This window comes from Brienomyrus brachyistius, chromosome 9 (assembly GCF_023856365.1).
Source record: "Brienomyrus brachyistius isolate T26 chromosome 9, BBRACH_0.4, whole genome shotgun sequence".
NCBI classification, from domain to species: domain Eukaryota; kingdom Metazoa; phylum Chordata; class Actinopteri; order Osteoglossiformes; family Mormyridae; genus Brienomyrus; species Brienomyrus brachyistius.
This window is the reverse complement of record NC_064541.1, coordinates 9,529,494-9,549,245: the sequence shown is the minus strand read 5'-3', so window position 1 is coordinate 9,549,245 and position 19,752 is coordinate 9,529,494. Positions and strand designations below refer to the sequence as shown.

Genomic DNA, 19,752 nt, shown 5'->3' with positions numbered 1-19,752 from the left:
GCTCAACTGTCAGGTTCTCCCACTTTTAACCTCCTGGAATTTCACTGTGACTGAAACTACAGCAGACTGCAGGCAGTGGCTAAGACAGCCCACATAGTGTCAGGGGTCCTTCAGTTTCCTTAGTTCACCTATTGCATCACACTCCTCTAACAGAGAGGCTGCGCTCACCGTCTGTCAGCCACAAGCCTAAGGCTATTACTATGACTAGCATACATTATACACGTTCTGTCTTCTTGTAATACATCTCACGTGGAGCCCACACACCGACTGCTGTCATTGCAACACTACGGCTTTTAAATGACGTGCCCTATAAACATTTATTTACCATTTACATTAATTATTTAGCAGATGCTTTTAGCCAAACGCGACGCACAGTTGAGAAAGTAGGGTCAGACAGTCTCTGGAGCAACTGGGGATTAAGGGCTTGGCTCAAGGGCCCAACGGTGACATCACTCTGCCTGGGATTTGAACCAGCAACCTTCCGGTCAAAACAGAGCCAGAATGCGACCCACTGAGCCCCAGACCACCCTGCTTCTCAAACTGCACTGGAATGACTGTGGCTTCATCACAGGTCACCTATTATTCCTCAGAGGACAGCTCGGCCAATCAGCTGGCTAGAAAACACTGGAACACAATTGACAGAACCTGAAGGTTAATGACTAAAGCAGGGGTGGGCAAACTGATCAGAAAGGGCCAGTGTGTGCGTGATTTTGGGATAACCTTTAGGTCAGCTGTTCAAACCCAGGTGTGAGGACAGCCAATCAGCCCTCTAATTAGTAATTAAATTGTGGCGCGGCAGCGAAATGCCACATACCCAACAGCACCTGCTGGAATTGGGCAAAATGTGTCTCAAACAATCATGTGGGAAGAGAGAAAAAGATTTACATACCTGCCATGGTGGAGATTCCCAAAATGACCCCGATGGACAGTTCAATCTGCGTCCCCTATGAACGGAAACAACGTTCGCTCAGGATTTGATTAATGCAGTGCCCTTACAGAGCAGCTAAGGCGTCATCTCTGCCCACTCAAAGGCCAGAATAATACGCAGATGGATAATCTGTTATCAGGCCTGAATAATCGATAACGGAACAGGACATCTCAGAACAGGGATAAATCAAGCAAGAGCTTCCTTTCAAACTCATTGCTATTATGATGACTGAAAACACTTAAAAAATAATTAATAACTAAAAAATAAAGCATAAGGACAGCTAGAGCATATCAGCAAAGTACTTTTAATTACAGACTTAAAGTGCATCTTATATACTTACAGCCACGATCATGATGGCGTTGTCCAGAAACCCGAATCCAACGAAGGGGATGGCGTTGTGCAGGAGTACTGGGAACGCAAAGGGTTAAACAGACATCAGGCACCGTTAGCGACACTCTGCCGGAGACAGCGCCCGACAGGAAGGTTCCGGAAAGTGACCTGATGAATCTGTCACCACCATAAACCCGAATCTCCTCAGAGCTTCCCCAGCATCTCGGAACGTCCGTAATTCCAGCCTTGCCAGGTTGTAATGGAATAACATGCCAGAAAACATCTAATAAATCTACAACAACCTGGACAGACTGAATCAATGGGCCTGTTCCTTCATTCAAGGAGAACAACTTGGCATGAGCCAATAAAATGTATCTGGCAGATATCTGAACTTTCAGGGGGAAATAGAGCGTCGACAAATGCCCAAGTTCACCACCGGAATATTTCATTTTTACTTAGCACCCTTCCTGACCTATGAATGCACACGGCAATAGAAAAATCCAGAAGGCAGCAGAGGACAAGAACAAAAACCACGCAGGTTATCAGACAGCCTGCCCAGATGGTGCACGCTGACCAGCTGGATCTGCGAACCCCTGCCTGTGAGCAGGTAGAATATCACAAATAATCTATAAGAAAACCGAACAGCTGAGATAGATTATGGCCATTTCACGAAGTACCGTGCAGTGTAACACTCAGGGCGTCGAGATGCCTGACCTGCCGCACAAATGGAAGCCGGTTCGCAGATGCTAGCCGTTAATTGCATTAGCTTTAGCATCAGCAGCAAGAGCGTCTGCGTAATGCTGCCTAAGAGGCGGATCTCCCGGAAAAAAACATCGTAGGAGAGAGGGCACTCTTACCGTATCTCAGCTGGGCTGCTGTTGGAGGGGCCATTTCCAGTTTCTCTGAAAGAAAAATGGGGGGGGGGAGAGAGAGTGATGCAAATGAATTACAGTCCTTCCCGGGCATGACAGGAGGGCAGAAGATACGGGCCCGACTTTGAGCGAGCTGAGTCACAGTAGGACAGGCCGCAGGGGAGTTCTGCTGGGCCGCCGATAAACCCTCCCTGCTGTCTGAGACCGGCCCAGCACCCAGGAGATCATTCCCTGGGCCATCTGCTTACGTCAGCTCTCTCAGACTTATTCAGCAAGACCTTCAAGCGACTCGGAAAAGTTCAAACTGGAGAATGGGCTTGTCGACACTGGGAGAACTATAAAGAACCTGGCAGAGCGCTTGTTACCTTCAATAAAGAACCATAAAAAATTGAGAACCATAAACAGAGAACCTGGCAGAGTGCTAGTTACCTTCAAACAATGGAGAGAACCGTCCACCATGAAACCCAGAAAAGCCCTTTTGAACCCATTACATTATTTACCAGCGCTGTTGTTATCGTTTTTAATGATAATTTATCATATCTTCACAGAATACTTTCAGATAAGGCTCCTTTCAAAGAAAGTGCTCCTGTGGGAGTTAACCCCACAACCCGATGGATGGGAGCCCAGGCCCCGCATTGCCTCCAGAGCTCCTCTCCTAATGTCACGCTCTTCTGAGCCTTTGCTCCTCTGGTATCTTCGTTAAAACACAGGTCTGTACACATAATGTGGAGAAACGCCATTTGCAGCACAATTTTCCGGGTAGAATGAACTTTTTGGTACATTTATTATGCTGCGATTTATTATACTTGGGGTCAACAAACTCAGCCAGGAGTCCTGGAACAACTGCGGTTAAGGGGCGCGCTCAAGGGCCCTACAGTGTAGAATACACTCCATTCAGCTAGGGGATTATACCTTCTGGAAATGGCTACTGATCCCAAACCTGCTGAACAAGAAAAATTCACTGCCCAAGGTCTCACTGACTAAAAGCTGAATGAAGGTTTATTCACATACGGCTGCGCATTGGGAGAGCAGTCTGCCGGATCACATGACCTCCCTCATTACGGCGTTTTTTTTTAATCTCTGGAGGCATGTATAGTGTCCAGAGTGTGAGTACGCAGTCAGATTAATGAGGGCCAGAGGCCTCCCCACTAATGCAGGCGGCACGCAAGTTATCCCTCCAAGCAGGCCTGGGCGAGGGAGGTGCAGGTATAGCTCTTTTTGTAGACCATGACTGTTATGCTGCAATGCATTCTGGGAATGTGTCTAGGTCAAAGCTAGAGATTTATACTGGACACCTGCCCTGGGAAACAAACTGGGAGGTGCAACTAACATACCGCGGTGTGATAAACGGTGCCAGAAAGCATGGTCAGTCACAGTCGACGGTGGAAAAAGGGGTGTCGCGTGACAGCAGACGCCGTCAGCTCGGAGGGGCAGCCACATGCATCTCCACGCCCGTCAGGAGGTAGACAGAAGGTTCGAGGACGAGCCGGTTAATGACCCAGGAGCTAAACCGATCAGGCAGGGGAGATGCCGTAAACAGCAAGTCAGACGAGATGGGAGTATGGGATTGGGAAACCGGTCTCCATGACAACAGACCAGCAGGAGCGAGGTGGTGATGGACGCCGTCCAGCTTCTGTCTGAGTGTACGGGGGCATGCCGCGGAGGGCTGACCCCACGGTCGAGATCCCTGAGGGGAAATACGTGCAGAGACGCTGCGGGGGCTGAAGCAGACCGGCCAGCTCCTACAGGCCCCACTGCCATTCAGAACATATGGCTCAACACTAATATAGGCAATTATTATATGACAAACTTGAGCAGTACTGGAAAAGGGGCAGAAGATGAAAAGCTGTTAAAGCTCATCTCACCCTGCTAGGAAGCACTATCGGGGGCCTTTTCTACCTGCTGCCATTGTTATACGACACGACACCCCCCCATAATCACAGTCATAACATGCACGTAAAGGCAGACACCATAGATTACCACATATTATGATGCATTTGTTTATACATTTTTACAGAATCTTTTTCGCACATCAATTCTTCTGTCCGCCTGACGGAATCGCATTTTGTAAAGGGAATTTTTGAGGAGCATTCTGGCAAACCTGGCTTCCCCTTGAGCAGTGAAGTGTGCTGTAAATTTAGCAAACACATGCAGACTGGATTTCAAAAAAAGACTTTCAGGCCCACACCCCATAAGGCAGTAACACAGACCACGGAGCACCCCGCCACCCCCCCCCAGTGCACGATCAACCCCTGTCTATGACTCCCGAACTTCCAAAGGTGGTTATGAAGTCGGTGTGTTTGAAATGGAGTGTTTACACAGGAAGGAGATCAGCAAAGGTTTGGATCGAGTCGGGTTTGTGGCACTGCTAACCATCACTGCCATTACTACTGACGTCTTAAGGTGCTGCAGAGCAGAGTCACTGGGAGCTCTGCCTTCTCAGCCCGCCCCATTAGGGTCTCCATGCACACAGGCCGGGAGCTCCGCCTTCTCAGGGCGCCCCATTAGGGTCTTCATGCACACAGGCCGGGAGCTCCGCCTTCTCAGGGCGCCCCATTAGGGGCTCCATGCACACAGGCCGGGAGCTCTGCCTTCTCAGCCCGCCCCATTAGGGTCTCCATGCACACAGGCCGGGAGCTCCGCCTTCTCAGGGCGCCCCATTAGGGGCTCCATGCACACAGGCCGGGAGCTCTGCCTTCTCAGCCCGCCCCATTAGGGTCTCCATGCACACAGGCCGGGAGCTCCGCCTTCTCAGGGCGCCCCATTAGGGTCTCCCTGCACACAGGCCGGAAGCTCCACCTTCTCAGGCCGCCCCATTAGGGTCTCCCTGCACACAGGCCGGGAGCTCCGCCTTCTCAGGCCGCCCCATTAGGGTCTCCATGCACACAGGCTGGGAGCTCCGCCTTCTCAGCCAGCCCCATTAGGGTCTCCCTGCACACAGGCCGGGAGCTCCGCCTTCTCAGGGCACCCCATTAGGGTCTCAATGCACACAGGCCGGGAGCTCCGCCTTCTCAGCCCGCCCCATTAGGGTCTCCATGCACACAGGCCGGGAGCTCCGCCTTCTCAGGCCGCCCCATTAGGGTCTCCATGCACACAGGCCGGGAGCTCCGCCTTCTCAGCCCGCCCCATTAGGGTCTCCATGCACACAGGCCGGGAGCTCCGCCTTCTCAGGCCGCCCCATTAGGGTCTCCCTGCACACAGGCCGGGAGCTCCGCCTTCTCAGGGCACCCCATTAGGGTCTCAATGCACACAGGCCGGGAGCTCCGCCTTCTCAGCCCGCCCCATTAGGGTCTCCATGCACACAGGCCGGGAGCGCCGCCTTCTCAGGCAGCCCCATTAGGGTCTCCATGCACACAGGCCGGGAGCTCCGCCTTCTCAGGCCGCCCCATTAGGGTCTCCCTGCACACAGGCCGGGAGCTCTGCCTTCTCAGGGCGCCCCATTAGGGTCTCAATGCACACAGGCCGGGAGCTCCGCCTTCTCAGCCCGCCCCATTAGGGTCTCCCTGCACACAGGCCGGGAGCTCCGCCTTCTCAGGGCACCCCATTAGGGTCTCAATGCACACAGGCCGGGAGCTCCGCCTTCTCAGCCCGCCCCATTAGGGTCTCCATGCACACAGGCCGGGAGCTCCGCCTTCTCAGGGCGCCCCATTAGGGTCTCCATGCACACAGGCCGGGAGCTCCGCCTTCTCAGCCCGCCCGATTAGGGTCTCCATGCACACAGGCCGGAAGCTCCGCCTTCTCAGGGCGCCCCATTAGGGTCTCCCTGCACACAGGCCGGAAGCTCCACCTTCTCAGGCCGCCCCATTAGGGTCTCCCTGCACACAGGCCGGGAGCTCCGCCTTCTCAGGCCGCCCCATTAGGGTCTCCATGCACACAGGCTGGGAGCTCCGCCTTCTCAGCCAGCCCCATTAGGGTCTCCCTGCACACAGGCCGGGAGCTCCGCCTTCTCAGGGCACCCCATTAGGGTCTCAATGCACACAGGCCGGGAGCTCCGCCTTCTCAGGGCACCCCATTAGGGTCTCAATGCACACAGGCCGGGAGCTCCGCCTTCTCAGGGCGCCCCATTAGGGTCTCAATGCACACAGGCCGGGAGCTCCGCCTTCTCAGGGCGCCCCATTAGGGTCTCCATGCACACAGGCCGGGAGCTCCGCCTTCTCAGCCCGCCCCATTAGGGTCTCCCTGCACACAGGCCGGGAGCTCCGCCTTCTCAGGGCGCCCCATTAGGGTCTCCATGCACACAGGCCGGGAGCTCCGCCTTCTCAGCCCGCCCCATTAGGGTCTCCATGCACACAGGCTGGGAGCTCCGCCTTCTCAGGGCGCCCCATTAGGGTCTCCCTGCACACAGGCCGGGAGCTCCACCTTCTCAGGGCGCCCCATTAGGGTCCACCTGCACACAGGCCGGGAGCTCCGCCTTCTCAGGCCGCCCCATTAGGGTCTCCCTGCACACAGGCCGGGAGCTCCGCCTTCTCAGCCCGCCCCATTAGGGTCTCCATGCACACAGGCCGGGAGCTCCGCCTTCTCAGCCCACCCCATGTCTCCTCCTCCTTCACAGTCTCCATATTACCACTAAGCAAAGGACAGACCCCGCTGTGTCACAGCTGTGTCTCTGCCATCAATTAGCAATCCAGGGCGTAGCTTCTTTAATGAGTCGGCAGCCAGGTTCAGGAAAGCTGCAGAGCCTCACTGATGGATGCAGACAGACAGGGGTCGATGCCCCCAGCCCTCCCCAGTGGGTATCGGCTCTGCCTATCCGGCCATCGCTTCACGGGCGAGAGGCTCCATCCTTACATTCATTCTTTCACTATCTGTGTCTAATTTCATGTATTAAAAAAAAACACAGATCAGCTTCACAGTTCTCAGACCATCCAGCAATCGGGGTCATTCGGCAGGTATTAAAGTTAACAGCGAAGGTTTCTGCCGGACCTTCTGCTGTCAACATCCAACCGCACCCCTGCTTCCGATTCTAGTCCGTTAAATCTGCAAAAGGGGGGAGTCACCGCTTTGGCACCATGAAAACCCCCCAATGCACCAGCCACACCTCCCAGCAACCGCAGCAAATGCGACTCCATTCAGGTAAAGGCCCCCCAGTGTTAGTCATGCCCAGCCAGACATGACCGTCTCGTGAAATCAGCTCCCCGTCATTCAATACAGCCATGTTTGAGGTGCCTAACAGCGTCCCCTGTACTGTGTCACATCCACAGAAGGTTTCCTTCCTAGTGTCAGCTCTACGCCCGAAAAGTTTCTACATACAGATGAAGACCAGCCTACGGGGGCAGCGAGGAGCTTAGCGGCATCCAGAACATTCCAGTCGATTAGAGCAGAGCTTTATCAAACATCTCACCGGGAGGGGGGGGGGGGGGGTCACTCAGAGGCTCAGGTCTAAATTTAACACAGAGCTGCAAAACCAATCGCTTATTCCCTGCCTGCGCCAGTGCCCCGCGCCCCCGCGCCCCCACACCACCCGAGAAGGACTCCCCTGGCTTTTAATGAATCTTCTTCATGTAAACAGTGTGGAAGGCTGTCTCTTCAATCCACAGACCGAACGATGACAACTTTCAGAACTACTTAGATGCCACGGCATAAAACTATCAGCTACAAAACCACGAAGCAACAGGAGAACAGATGTTGTTATTTCACACATCGCGTGCAGCATGACCTTCTGCACCCTCCAGCATGCAGGGTGACACCATGTAGCCATGTCAAGATGGCTATTAGCTAGCCAAATGCTAACAGATCTGACACATCGTCGTGTAGGGCACACAGAAGCACTGAAAGAACAGCCGTCCATCTAACGAGACAATAAAGCCATGTCGGGACGAACGTTTGCTAGCCAAATGCTAAGAAATCTCATACATCACTGTGGAAGAAACCCGGCCCTCGAGGAGGTCCAGACAGGTCATGTTTTTGCTCCCTTAGCAGCTCGGAGGGAGCAAAAATGTGGACTGTCTGGGCAGGAGACACACTAATGTAGAGGCAAGCAGACACAATGAACACCCATCCATCCATCCATCTTCCAACTGCTTAACCTGGTCCAAGTTGCAGGGGGGGCCGGACCCTCACCCTGGTTGGGATTCCAGTCCATCGCAGACGGACAGAGCGCATACACCAACTATCTCAGACTCCTCCTTAACAAAGACCGTTGCCTATGATGATCATCATCATCCGAGTTATTCCTGCACTCTCACTGCTAGCGGCATTGCTAACACACCTCCGCGTCGGCTTCCACACCTGGCACAAAGGCCAAGGGAGCGCAGATCTCTGACAGATGAAACAAACCATTCTGACACCCGATTACACTTACGGCTGACTTTACAAGTTACAAGAACCATCGGTGGACAAGCTAAGGGCATTACGCGTGTATATCCAGAAGTGCTCAGGACATCAAGACAGAACGGTGGTCGTCAGTACTGACGGGGCCGAGGAGGTAACGATGTAGGTTAGAAAATCTTTCACACAACACTGACACATCAGTCTATCCAAAACAAACAGGTCCCAGTCACACAGCAGTGCCCATCGATTCAGCGTTCCTTATCTAGCAGTCAGAGCTCCAGGCGGTCCAGCACGTCACAACAGGTGAGCATAAACAGTCCCTAAGCATGCAGTGATCTCTGCAGCGACATCTCACGGGCCCCCAGAGACGCCGGGTGTGATTCACACCCCATCCCTGCGAAGGCGGTGTGTTGGCCTGCCCCCGCGGGGACATCCGCTCCACTCTCTGGGCCGTGCTAATGAAAGTCGTCTCGTGTAATCGAGGGCTCCCCGCCCACCAGCGGAAGCTTAGCCCAGGGCTTAAACCCAACACCCAGCGCGGCAATTAAAGCCTGAGCCCGCAAAGGCAGGGGAAGCAAGCCGACAAACGCGATATCCCAGGGAGCTCCGGGTGCTCTCAGAGAGCCAGGCAGGGTCTGCTTCCAGTGGAGGATGGACCAGGATCACAGAGTCAGCCTGCACTTCCAGCCCTGCAGGAGAGAGATCTTCGCTCCATGCGCGCCTGTTTGCTGGCTTTCATAGGTGGCTCAGAGACGGCAAGCAGGAAACGGGATCACCTGCTTCATTTTCAGTGCTGGCTTCGAATCCCATACATCACTGGGTAGGGCAGTGCTTCTCAATCTGCTCCTCAGGGACCCCCAGATGATCCACGTTTTTGCTCCCTTCCAACTCCCTGAAAAAATGTGGACAGTCTGGCAGGGTCCCTGTGGACTGGGCTGGGAAACACACTTCTGCCCCTGACTGTGAGAGGGCGCCCCCCGCCTTCTGCCCCCGGCTGTGAGAGGGCGCCCCCCGCCTTCAGCCCCCGACTGTGAGAGGGCGCCCCCCGCCTTCTGCCCCCGGCTGTGAGAGGGCGCCCCCCGCCTTCTGCCCCCGGCTGTGAGAGGGCGCCCCCCGCCTTCTGCCCCCGGCTGTGAGAGGGCGCCCCCCGCCTTCTGCCCCCGGCTGTGAGAGGGCGCCCCCCGCCTTCTGCCCCCGACTGTGAGAGGGCGCCCCCCGCCTTCTGCCCCCGGCTGTGAGAGGGCGCCCCCCGCCTTCTGCCCCCGGCTGTGAGAGGGCGCCCCCCGCCTTCTGCCCCCGACTGTGAGAGGGCGCCCCCCGCCTTCTGCCCCCGACTGTGAGAGGGCGCCCCCCGCCTTCTGCCCCCGACTGAGAGAGGGCGCCCCCCACCTTCTGCCCCCGACTGTGAGAGGGCGCCCCCCGCCTTCTGCCCCCGACTGAGAGAGGGCGCCCCCCGCCTTCTGCCCCCGACTGTGAGAGGGCTCCCCCCACCTTCTGCCCCCGGCTGTGAGAGGGCGCCCCCCGCCTTCTGCCCCCGGCTGTGAGAGGGCGCCCCCCGCCTTCTGCCCCCGGCTGTGAGAGGGCGCCCCCCGCCTTCTGCCCCCGACTGTGAGAGGGCGCCCCCCGCCTTCTGCCCCCGACTGTGAGAGGGCGCCCCCCACCTTCTGCCCCCGGCTGTGAGAGGGCGCCCCCCGCCTTCTGCCCCCGACTGAGAGAGGGCGCCCCCCACCTTCTGCCCCCGACTGAGAGAGGGCGCCCCCCACCTTCTGCCCCTGACTGTGAGAGGGCGCCCCCCACCTTCTGCCCCTGACTGTGAGAGGGCGCCCCCCACCTTCTGCCCCTGACTGTGAGAGGGCGCCCCCCACCTTCTGCCCCTGACTGTGAGAGGGCGCCCCCCGCCTTCTGCCCCTGACTGTGAGAGGGCGCCCCCCACCTTCTGCCCCTGACTGTGAGAGGGCGCCCCCCGCCTTCTGCCCCTGACTGTGAGAGGGCGCCCCCCGCCTTCTGCCCCTGACTGAGAGAGGGCGCCCCCCGCCTTCTGCCCCTGACTGTGAGAGGGCGCCCCCCGCCTTCTGCCCCCGACTGTGAGAGGGCGCCCCCCGCCTTCAGCCCCCGGCTGAGAGAGGGCGCCCCCCGCCTTCTTGCCCTGGCTGCCTATGGTAGGCTCTAGGCTCACCGTGACTCTGTCCCACATGAGTTATTCAAAGATGGACGGAGGAATCAGAGCCGATTCAAATGTCATTATGAACAGAAAGTTCGACCTCGCATCATGTGTCCGGGTCACACTGTACAAGTCCTTTTTGGGGGACATAAACCTGGACGAGGAAGACAAACCCGAATGGCAGGGTGGCGACAGAATGATCTGGCACTTTATCGACAGGAATCAATCATGAAGTGAGGGTGGGGGGGCAGCTTTTAAGCGGTCCTGTTACCATTTAGCTGTGATTCTGGCCTTTATCCTGGAGTTAATCAATAGGCTTAAGTGTGCTATCTGACAAGGGTTTGAGTCATTAATTTCAGTGAGAATTTGTGCAGATTAAGTTTAACAAAACCCCAACACAATTTTGTCAACACTGCAAGTGTTCCTGATTCCTGATATCTGAGTCCATATTTTCGTTCATCTAAATAAACACGGGAACCAGCAGACACCTTAAACGGCAGAAATATTACTTCCGACTCAGCTATAAATTATCACAGAATTTCCATAGTTCACAGCGCTGCACAAGTCAAGCACCTCCTTTAGGCCAATTTCCCGCAGTGCGTCTGCACGGCTCGCAGCAAAATCCAAAGCATTTTAGATTAAAAAAAGAGCACACAGGAAAACAAATAATGACTTTTAGCAGAACATCTAAACATTAATTCGTGAGTTAAGCCTCAGGTTAAAATCCGTAAACACTCCGGTTGATCTGCGAGTCATTCTCTCACAACGTGGCAGGCCAAAACGCAGAGGAATCGTCACTGAGGAACATTAAAAGACGACAAGACCTCAATATATGTCGCCTAGCCCTCTTAAGACACGGGGACTTACACAGAGAAGGATCAGCATCACAGGTAGAATCCATGCTGGGGTTAAGGAAATCCTGCCAGACAAAAGTAGTATTCACCTCCATGTATGGTCACGTGACAGTAACCATGGCAACCACAGGATAAAACCAACACGGCGACTACATGAGAACTGAACTGAAATCAACTGCAATTTAACGGTCCTGGTTCAAGCAAGCAACCCAATTACTATACGCCATCGGTTTGTGGTTCTGAGAGGAGATAACACAAGTGTACTCTGCAGGCACTGGAATCTTAAAAATGAGAATGAGCCCCCCCCCCATCCCCCATCCCCATCTAACTGCCTCGGCAGGTGCAGGGAATAATTCTACTTTAACCATAAAATCAGCTTTTCACGCCAAACCATCGGCGATCCAGTGAAACAAACAATGTGAAAATTCATACTTGAATATTAACAAATCAGATTATAGGGGCAGATTTAATCTTAAAGAACCGCTTGAGACAGAAAGAAAGCAGAATTCATGGACTTCTTCCATGACCATTGGACAATGCAGCATTTTAGACTGGTTTCAAAGTGCTGAAATACATTAAACTTTGGAAAAAAGTCTGTATACATTTAAGAGGCCAGACTGATACAGAACTCATATAAAAAGTTCATATGATATGAGTTCTGAGAAGACAGCGATTACAGGAGGAACATGAACATCGATCCATTAATACTTTAAAATGTATTACAAGGCGAGAACAAAACAAAACATGGTTTTCGCTGTTTTTAACACACACTGATTACACGTCTGGCAGGTACGTCTCTCTGCCTCTGCCTCGAGCACAAAGCAGGCGCACCTCCACAGAGTCTGTGAGCTTCTGGCTGGCTGGGCTGAAACCGACGCCTGGGGGGTTAAAAACAAAAAGCAGCCACCGTGCATCACAAAGAAGCTGTCGGGGTTGGGGGGAGGGGGGTGTCAAAAAGGCTGGCAGGCGGGGGGCATGTGTGTGTAATCATTTAGCCAGTAAAACTCCACAAGGGTCGGGTTAATTTCACCTTTCCGCTGAACCCTGAATCGCTTATTTCGGAACCCTAATCCTCTTATCTAATCACTATGGCGACGACGGTAATTAAACTGGTGCTAATGGGATTCAGGCTGGGTATAGCACACTGCCTTGTTCGAAACGGGTTTCATTAAACAAACTTGGAAAGGTTCATTGAATACAAGCAAGCAGCATTTTGTTACAGGCAAGAATACATCAGCTAACCCTGGTCAGGACTGGAGGTTACCCCAGGCACAGGTAGGGCTGGGGGTACAGCCTGGACAGGGAGTCAGTGCTTCACCGGGGGGTGGTACAGCCTGGACAGAGTGTCAGTGCTTCACGGGGGGGTACAGCCTGGACAGGAGACCAGTTCATGCACTCATACACTGTTACACTATGACAAACTAAGAGTCACAAATTACTTAAACTGACCTTGGACTGCAGGAAATGACCAGATTACCAGAGGAAACAAGATCAAAATGCAAATTTCATGCACGGAAGGCGAGGGCAGGATTCGAACCTGGAACCCTGGAGGTGTGAAGCAGCTCTGTGACCCACAGAGCCACCAAACCCCTTACATTCCCCTCAAAAGCCTATAATATAAAGGTTATCAGTTGAAGTAAATACTTTGAAATGATGCGACAGTGAGCAGCTCAGTAAACAGACATGGCGGAAAATAATTACTGCATCATCCCCCGGGCTCCAACCCTCATCGGGCGCTAAAAATACACACCAACCTCAGTGCCCCGACTGGGAGGACAAGCAGGACGGCAGTGTGGCGGTTTAATGGGTACGTGATAACGGTGGGATTCTTCAGACAGCAAACCGTTACCTGCCTGCTGCTTTAGCACCAGGAAACAGAAGATCTGTGTACAACTGCTAACATCTGGAGACCATACGTTATTTTAGCTTGGATGAATAAAAATTAATTGCACATATTTATAAACTGAAACATGAAACATTTCATCCATCCATTTTCCAACCCGCTTATCCTACTGGGTCGCAGGGGGTCCGGAGCCTATCCCGGAAGCAATGGGCCCGAGGCAGGGAACAACCCAGGATGGGGGGCCAGCCCATCGCAGGGCACACTCACACACCATTCACTCACACACGCACTCCTACGGGCAATTTAGTAACTCCAATTAGCCTCAGCATGTTTTTGGACTGTGGGGGGAAACCGGAGTACCTGGAGGAAACCCCACGACGACACGGGGAGAACATGCAAACTCCGCACACATGTGACCCAGGCGGAGACTCGAACCCGGGTCCCAGAGGTGTGAGGCGACAGTGCTAACCACTGCACCACCATGCCGCCCCTCAAATGAAATCCCCAGAACATTTTCCCTTTTACAAAAAAAGTAGGAAAGCAAAAACAGAGTTTAGCATTTACCTATGATCGTACGACGTTTTGGTCAACAACAGACCGTACCGGTATAAACGACGGTAGTTCTATAAGATGATAACGGAACTGAAACGTTCTCATCGACTAGTGACGCCATGACATCATAGGGCAAGACACTACCCAGAAATCTGTGGTGATGCTGGTGAAAATAAACCTACTGCGCTGCTAGTGGGTATAAACGTACAGGACATGCAATTATGCACAATACATAATACTTAATAATGATAATAAATAATCTCCCTAAAGTACCAAAGTACATACTTAGTGCTGTGGGAAAAGGCTCTAAAACTGCGGGATCACAGCTAGGAAGCGCTCAGCAGATTCTGTTTATAAGGAAATCTTGGGAAGAAAGGCTTCACACCACAGGAAACAGGAAGTATGCAGTCAGAGGCACGCAGAGCTCTGAATAAAGCATGAAACAGACGTGGGGGTGGGTTGACCCACTCGGTGTTCGCTCATCATGACATTCAGGCTCCTAATTCATCTGTCTTCTAACCACTTATTCAGGTTTGGAGAACAATACTGATTTCAGTTAACTCAGGATGTAAATTTGGCAGAGTCTCACTCAGACAGAATGCGCTTGTAACCTTTCTTAGGCATCTGGAAAATGACTGACATGATTTGATGAATAGTACCCCTTCGCATCAAGATAAAAACACCATTCTCTCCATTTTTTATGCCTTATTCATAAGTTTTAAGTATCACTGCTAGTCAGTATGTTAAGTCTCCTCCACTATTGCCTTCATCTCATCTCGCATCATCTCCAACACTGGCTTGATCTCCTCCATCTCCTACACAGGTCTATAACACTTCTCATCTCCTCCAACAGCGCCTCGATCTCAGCCTCAAACTGCCGCAGCTCCGCCTTATCCTCATTCCTACCCGCTTTCACCTCCACCGGTGCCATATTCACTTTAATCTCTTTCTCTCACCTCCTCATCATCCTTTCCTCCATCACAATGTGTCTCTCCTCTCCTATTTCACATCACTTCACATTTTATTTCACATATTTTTCCATTCATTTTTTTTCAGAAAGGTGAACTTCTTGGCCCACGATATCTCACTTCTGCTCTCCTGATTTTCAGATGCTTCCCCAATGCTTCCTCTGCCACCACTGGGTTAGTCTTACAACAAAGTGTATTATTGAATTATAGCAGCAATTCATACTGAAAATACGCCATCTCTCATGCTACAGATAAAGGGATCTGATCAAAAACCTTATGTGGGCATTTAAAGTAAAAAGGTTCACGAACGCTGAGGCCGCTGAAATAGGACCCATCATAACTTAAACCTGAGCTCATCTGATGTAGGACTGTTATGCAGCAAATGAAATAAGAATAATTAAGAGTTAAACAATAAATAGTAATAATGTATACCAAACAAACGGCGATTAACGGCGGCGATTTTCCCAGGCTTATCGTGGATATCAATCTGCACTTTCCAGCACTTTCTCACAGTCAGCGTCTATCTACTGCGATGACCGATTACAACAGGAAAAACCTCCAGAGAAAGCGGCTGAAGAATGGGCGGTAGAAATATATTCATTTAAAAATAATCCAGTGTTTCAATCTAGGTGCCTCAGATTATGCATAAACGAATAATTGTGAATGCAAGTGGCTATTAATGCTGAGTAATCCTGAATCGCCAAGAACCGAAAGTCAGAAAAGAACATACACGGAAACCAGGGCTGTCAGCTCTCACGCATCTGGCGTGACAGTGACGCTCTCAAGCAGGCAATCTTACGGCAAAAATATATTATTCTATTCTGAACCTAAAATTAGCTACATCAAAAGCGTTGGGGTAGTTTTAAATTTGAATGTGATCAACATGCAAAATACTGGGGTGTTTCTTTGAGATACAGTGTACTAATACTGGGCTAGTTTCAGCTTCATTTGGGTGGATTTTAAGCAGACTTTAGGCTGGAAATTTCTTTTTGCGGGACCTGGCAACACTGCACCGAGGGAATTAGTGCGTCCGACTAAAACACAGGGAAAAGCAGGGCGGCACTGGCCACCTGACATTCCCAGTATTTTCCAGATGGGTCTGTGGATCCCAAATCCTAGGACCGATTTGTAATTCTAGCCCAGCCCTGTTGAAAAGTACATCTAATGCATTAACTACGTATTAATGACAGCCAGCATTAAACGGTAACTATCAAACAAGTTGGAAACGCCCTACAATCATGACTAAGACATGCATCTAGCCGAATACTCATCCGTTGCTGGATTTGCAGGAAATAATGCTAGTCCATCAAATGAATAATGTGCAACAGACGCGGGGCTTTTCACCTCTGCCTGGGACTGTTACTGTTCATAACTGCTGTAACGCCCATATTACTGCGCAATTAAATAAGACAGAATGGCGGCGTCCGGGTGCTTAAAGGGAGTGAGTGTGTGTGTGTGTGTGTGTGTGTGTGTGTGTGTGTGTGTGTGTGTGTGTGTACACTTGTATTTCTTAACAAGTTACCCAGTTTCTCAACAGGGTGGCCGTGCACTCATTACACACCACATGTGCACAGAAGTAAGTCCCAAAGCGAAAGACTCAGAGACCATGTCGCAATATCCCGGTGCCAAGTTCAGCGTCCCGGCTGCAGGCGCCGGTCACAGGCGTTACTATCGACGTCTCTCACCTTGTGCTATAGCTATGGACTCGAAGCGATGTAGCTCCCGCAGCAGGCACGTCCGCTCCGTGGGATGCAGGCTGTAGATGAACTCCCGTGCGCCCTGCGGCGAGTTCAGCGGCTCCATCGGCTCCTTGTGGGGGTGCGTGCCCAAGCCGCGACTTTGCACGGAGGTCGGCGTCTTGGGCGCCGTGCGGAGGTCGCTGCCGCGGCGAGCTCTGCAAGCCAGCCCGGATCGAAGGGCAAGGGCGGGTCGCAGGGCTCTCTGCAGGCGGGGCAGCATCGTATTGGGGTCGGGGATCCTGCAGGATGGGACATATGCCAGATAAACCAAACGCGCCTGATAAACTGGTCTAACCGCATCTGTCCTTAACTTTCTTGATTAGAATACAACTTACAGGGTGGCATTAAAACCATTTTTTCTCTTATTCATCTATTAAATTCAATTAAAGACAGATGGGCTCTGCTAAATATATATATTATATTAAATAGACTATATATTATATAGACTAAATGCGGAATAGCCATTACTGGTTTTGAAAATATGCATGCTATGGCCGATCCGTTACCCGATTAGATACCGGCAGCGAGGACTTGACATGACCTTACTTCGTCTATTACTACTAAAAGTTAATCTCTAATAAGTGTTTTTCTATAGATAATAAACCCTCTCAATGTCAAAAACTACTTCCGAATGTATTATTATACCAGTGACCTGGCAACAGCATTCAGACTTACTGGCTGTCAGCAAGATATCGCCGGTTGTTTGTTATCTACGCTTTATCTCCGGGCATTTAGCTCATCGGGAGCGTTTTCACAAAGTCTCCCCCGTCCTAAGAATCCGCGATCGGGGTAAGAAAAAGGAACCGATCCGACACATTTCCTATAATATAGTTTCCACTCGCCGGGATGAACGCTTTCCCTCTGTATGAGTCCTTTAAAACGCCGTCTGGTGTCTCTCCTCAGTGCGTCCGCTTTTTACATAAACCTGCAAAAGAGTGCTGACGATTAATTCCTCCCGAGATCTGCTTTTGCCCTCGCCGTTCCCGAATATCATCTTCTCAAGGTAACGTTCTTCCAGTATACCCACCGCTGGTCCCCGTAACCCTAACCATCAGTGAGTATTGCAGGGCATCGAGACACGCCCTCTGCAATAGAGGGGTTATGGGAAACTTAGTTCCGAGCAGCAGTCTAACTCTAATGTGGGGTAGAATGGCATCCGTATGAGACTACAAGTCCCAGAATGTCGCTGAAACAAGGTCGTGCGTCACTTCCTTTACAGGCACAGTGAGTGCTACGGGTGCGACTGGTGTATGTTTATACAAGAGAAAAATGACATGTTGTAAAACATTTGGGTGTGTTTGGATTCTACAAATGCTGTCTTTCTTTTCTGACTAATATAGTTAGTATATTAATTGTTTAATAGTTTCAGAATAACCACTTGGACAGCGCTAACAGCATGCATGCTATAGAAACTTAAAATGCATAATTACCATCCATTGTCCACCTCAATGAAACCCATTGTACTTGATTTATACGTTTCAAAACATATTAATAGAAAACACCAAGACCGTGGCATCCAAGTCAATTAACAAAATAAGCGCTGTGCATCATATCCAGTAAAGACAACATAAAACAGATTAACTTTATATCTTAACAGATATAAATACATCATATTCTAAGTGTGAATATGATAAAAACGAAACTATCCAGAATATTCATTCATGTGTCATAAACATTTCGTTATTTAAAATGGTTATGCGGTCTAGAAATGGAACATAATTATATATATTTAGCCTTAGAAAGTGACTCATTTCGTTTTCTTAGACATTGTCATCCCCGACAAAAACAGCATCTGAGTAAAATAACACAAGTTTTAAAAAACGTGGAGACCGGTATGTCTTATGATATTTATATTATCAGATCTGTTTTTGAGCCGCTTCGTCGAGGAAAAACCGGGACGAACTTCGTTAAATACATATCCAGACAAGATAGCATACATACATCTAATTTGAATGGCCCAATACAACTATTAGGTTCAGTAAGCGTTTTTGCGTTTGTACTCAACGCAGATTTTAATAATGATTTTGTCGTCAGTTTAACTACGTTTAAATTAGTGATAGCCTAAATTCTTTACCCGTAGTGAAAGCATGATTGGAAAAATTGAGCACGTACCGAATATTTTTTATTTAGTAAGCCTGCGTCAGTAGTGCGTCTATGAAAAACACGGTACATTTTAGGTACATATTTTAACGTAGTTCTATACGCGTATACCTTCAATGGGAACCTTCCTATTAGGAAACAGCACCACCTAGCGGGAGACGTGCTCAACTGTACACACTCAGAAGTTCATAGAAACGGGTCTTAAATCAGCTGCTAATGGGAGATGCCACCGATATTCTTTTCGCTCTGATTCGATCCATTGCCAAGGTCTGTCTCGCTGATATGGAACCCGATGGGGCGGCGGGGAGCGGCGGATTGATCATTACATTTCCCTGGTCGGCAGTTAATATTGGCAGGCCTATTTTGACGTCAGAAACAATTCTCAAAATGAAAACAATCGATATTTCAGCATCCATTCAGACGCGTTCGCGGTCTATGCACTGATTAATAAAAATTCATGTGAAACACACGTTACTTTTGCTTGGCTCTCCCTTGTTTTTGATTTTACCGCCTTCATACACTGAGGTACCAGGTCAAACTCGACCCTGGCTCACTTACATCTTCAATAATAACAAAGAAGGTATCTGAGCAAATCATGTTTAAATAGGGAGACCAGATAATCCATGTCAGGACGGACACTGTGAGCCATTTCAGGTTTTACAATCTATTTTAAAACTGAAAGGATCCTGTGCTTGGCTAAAACAAATGGAGACTTGACTTACGAACGCAATTCGTTTGCGAGGGCTGGTCGTAACTCAAGTTGGTCGTAAGTCAAGACAATTGTTCTAATCTATGGCTCCTTGTGTACTCGGTACTCCAGTTAAAAACACACTGAAATGAATTGGAATTACCAAATTGCCTGTAGGAGTGAATGGTGTGTGTTGGTGCTCCATCCTGGGATCCTGGGTTATTCCCTGTCTTGTCCCCACAAACCTGAATAGGACAAGCAGTTACTGAAAATGGATGGATGGACTATTAAAGGCTGCAGGTTAGACTTCTTAATTCATGTATGACATAATGTCAGTAATGTCACAAGTATTCGTTCTCTTATTAAAGTGGTTATACTGCTTTTTAATTAGCATTTCATTATTTGTGTGGCAGTGTAAATGGAATAGGAAGTACTGAGTGACAGGAT

At 50.6% G+C, this 19,752-nt stretch overlaps 1 protein-coding gene across 3 annotated transcripts in view; it reads right to left on the bottom strand.

The window, feature by feature from the left end:
• The window catches only part of LOC125749450 (transmembrane protein 65-like), a 34,548-nt gene that overhangs the window by 9,811 nt on the left and 4,985 nt on the right, over positions 1-19,752 (bottom strand). The window contains exons 1-6 of one of the 3 annotated variants that reach the window (XM_049026721.1): positions 17,545-17,607; positions 17,193-17,442; positions 16,464-16,756; positions 2,116-2,160; positions 1,269-1,336; positions 890-944 (exon numbers count right to left, since the gene is read on the bottom strand). In XM_049026721.1, the coding sequence (XP_048882678.1) occupies positions 890-944; positions 1,269-1,336; positions 2,116-2,160; positions 16,464-16,737 (442 nt within the window). In that variant the 5' untranslated portion in view covers positions 16,738-16,756; positions 17,193-17,442; positions 17,545-17,607. Of the gene's footprint in view, positions 1-889; positions 945-1,268; positions 1,337-2,115; positions 2,161-16,463; positions 16,757-17,192; positions 17,443-17,544; positions 17,608-19,752 lie in introns of those variants that run through there. The other 2 variants (XM_049026722.1, XM_049026720.1) reach the window with 2 other exon arrangements.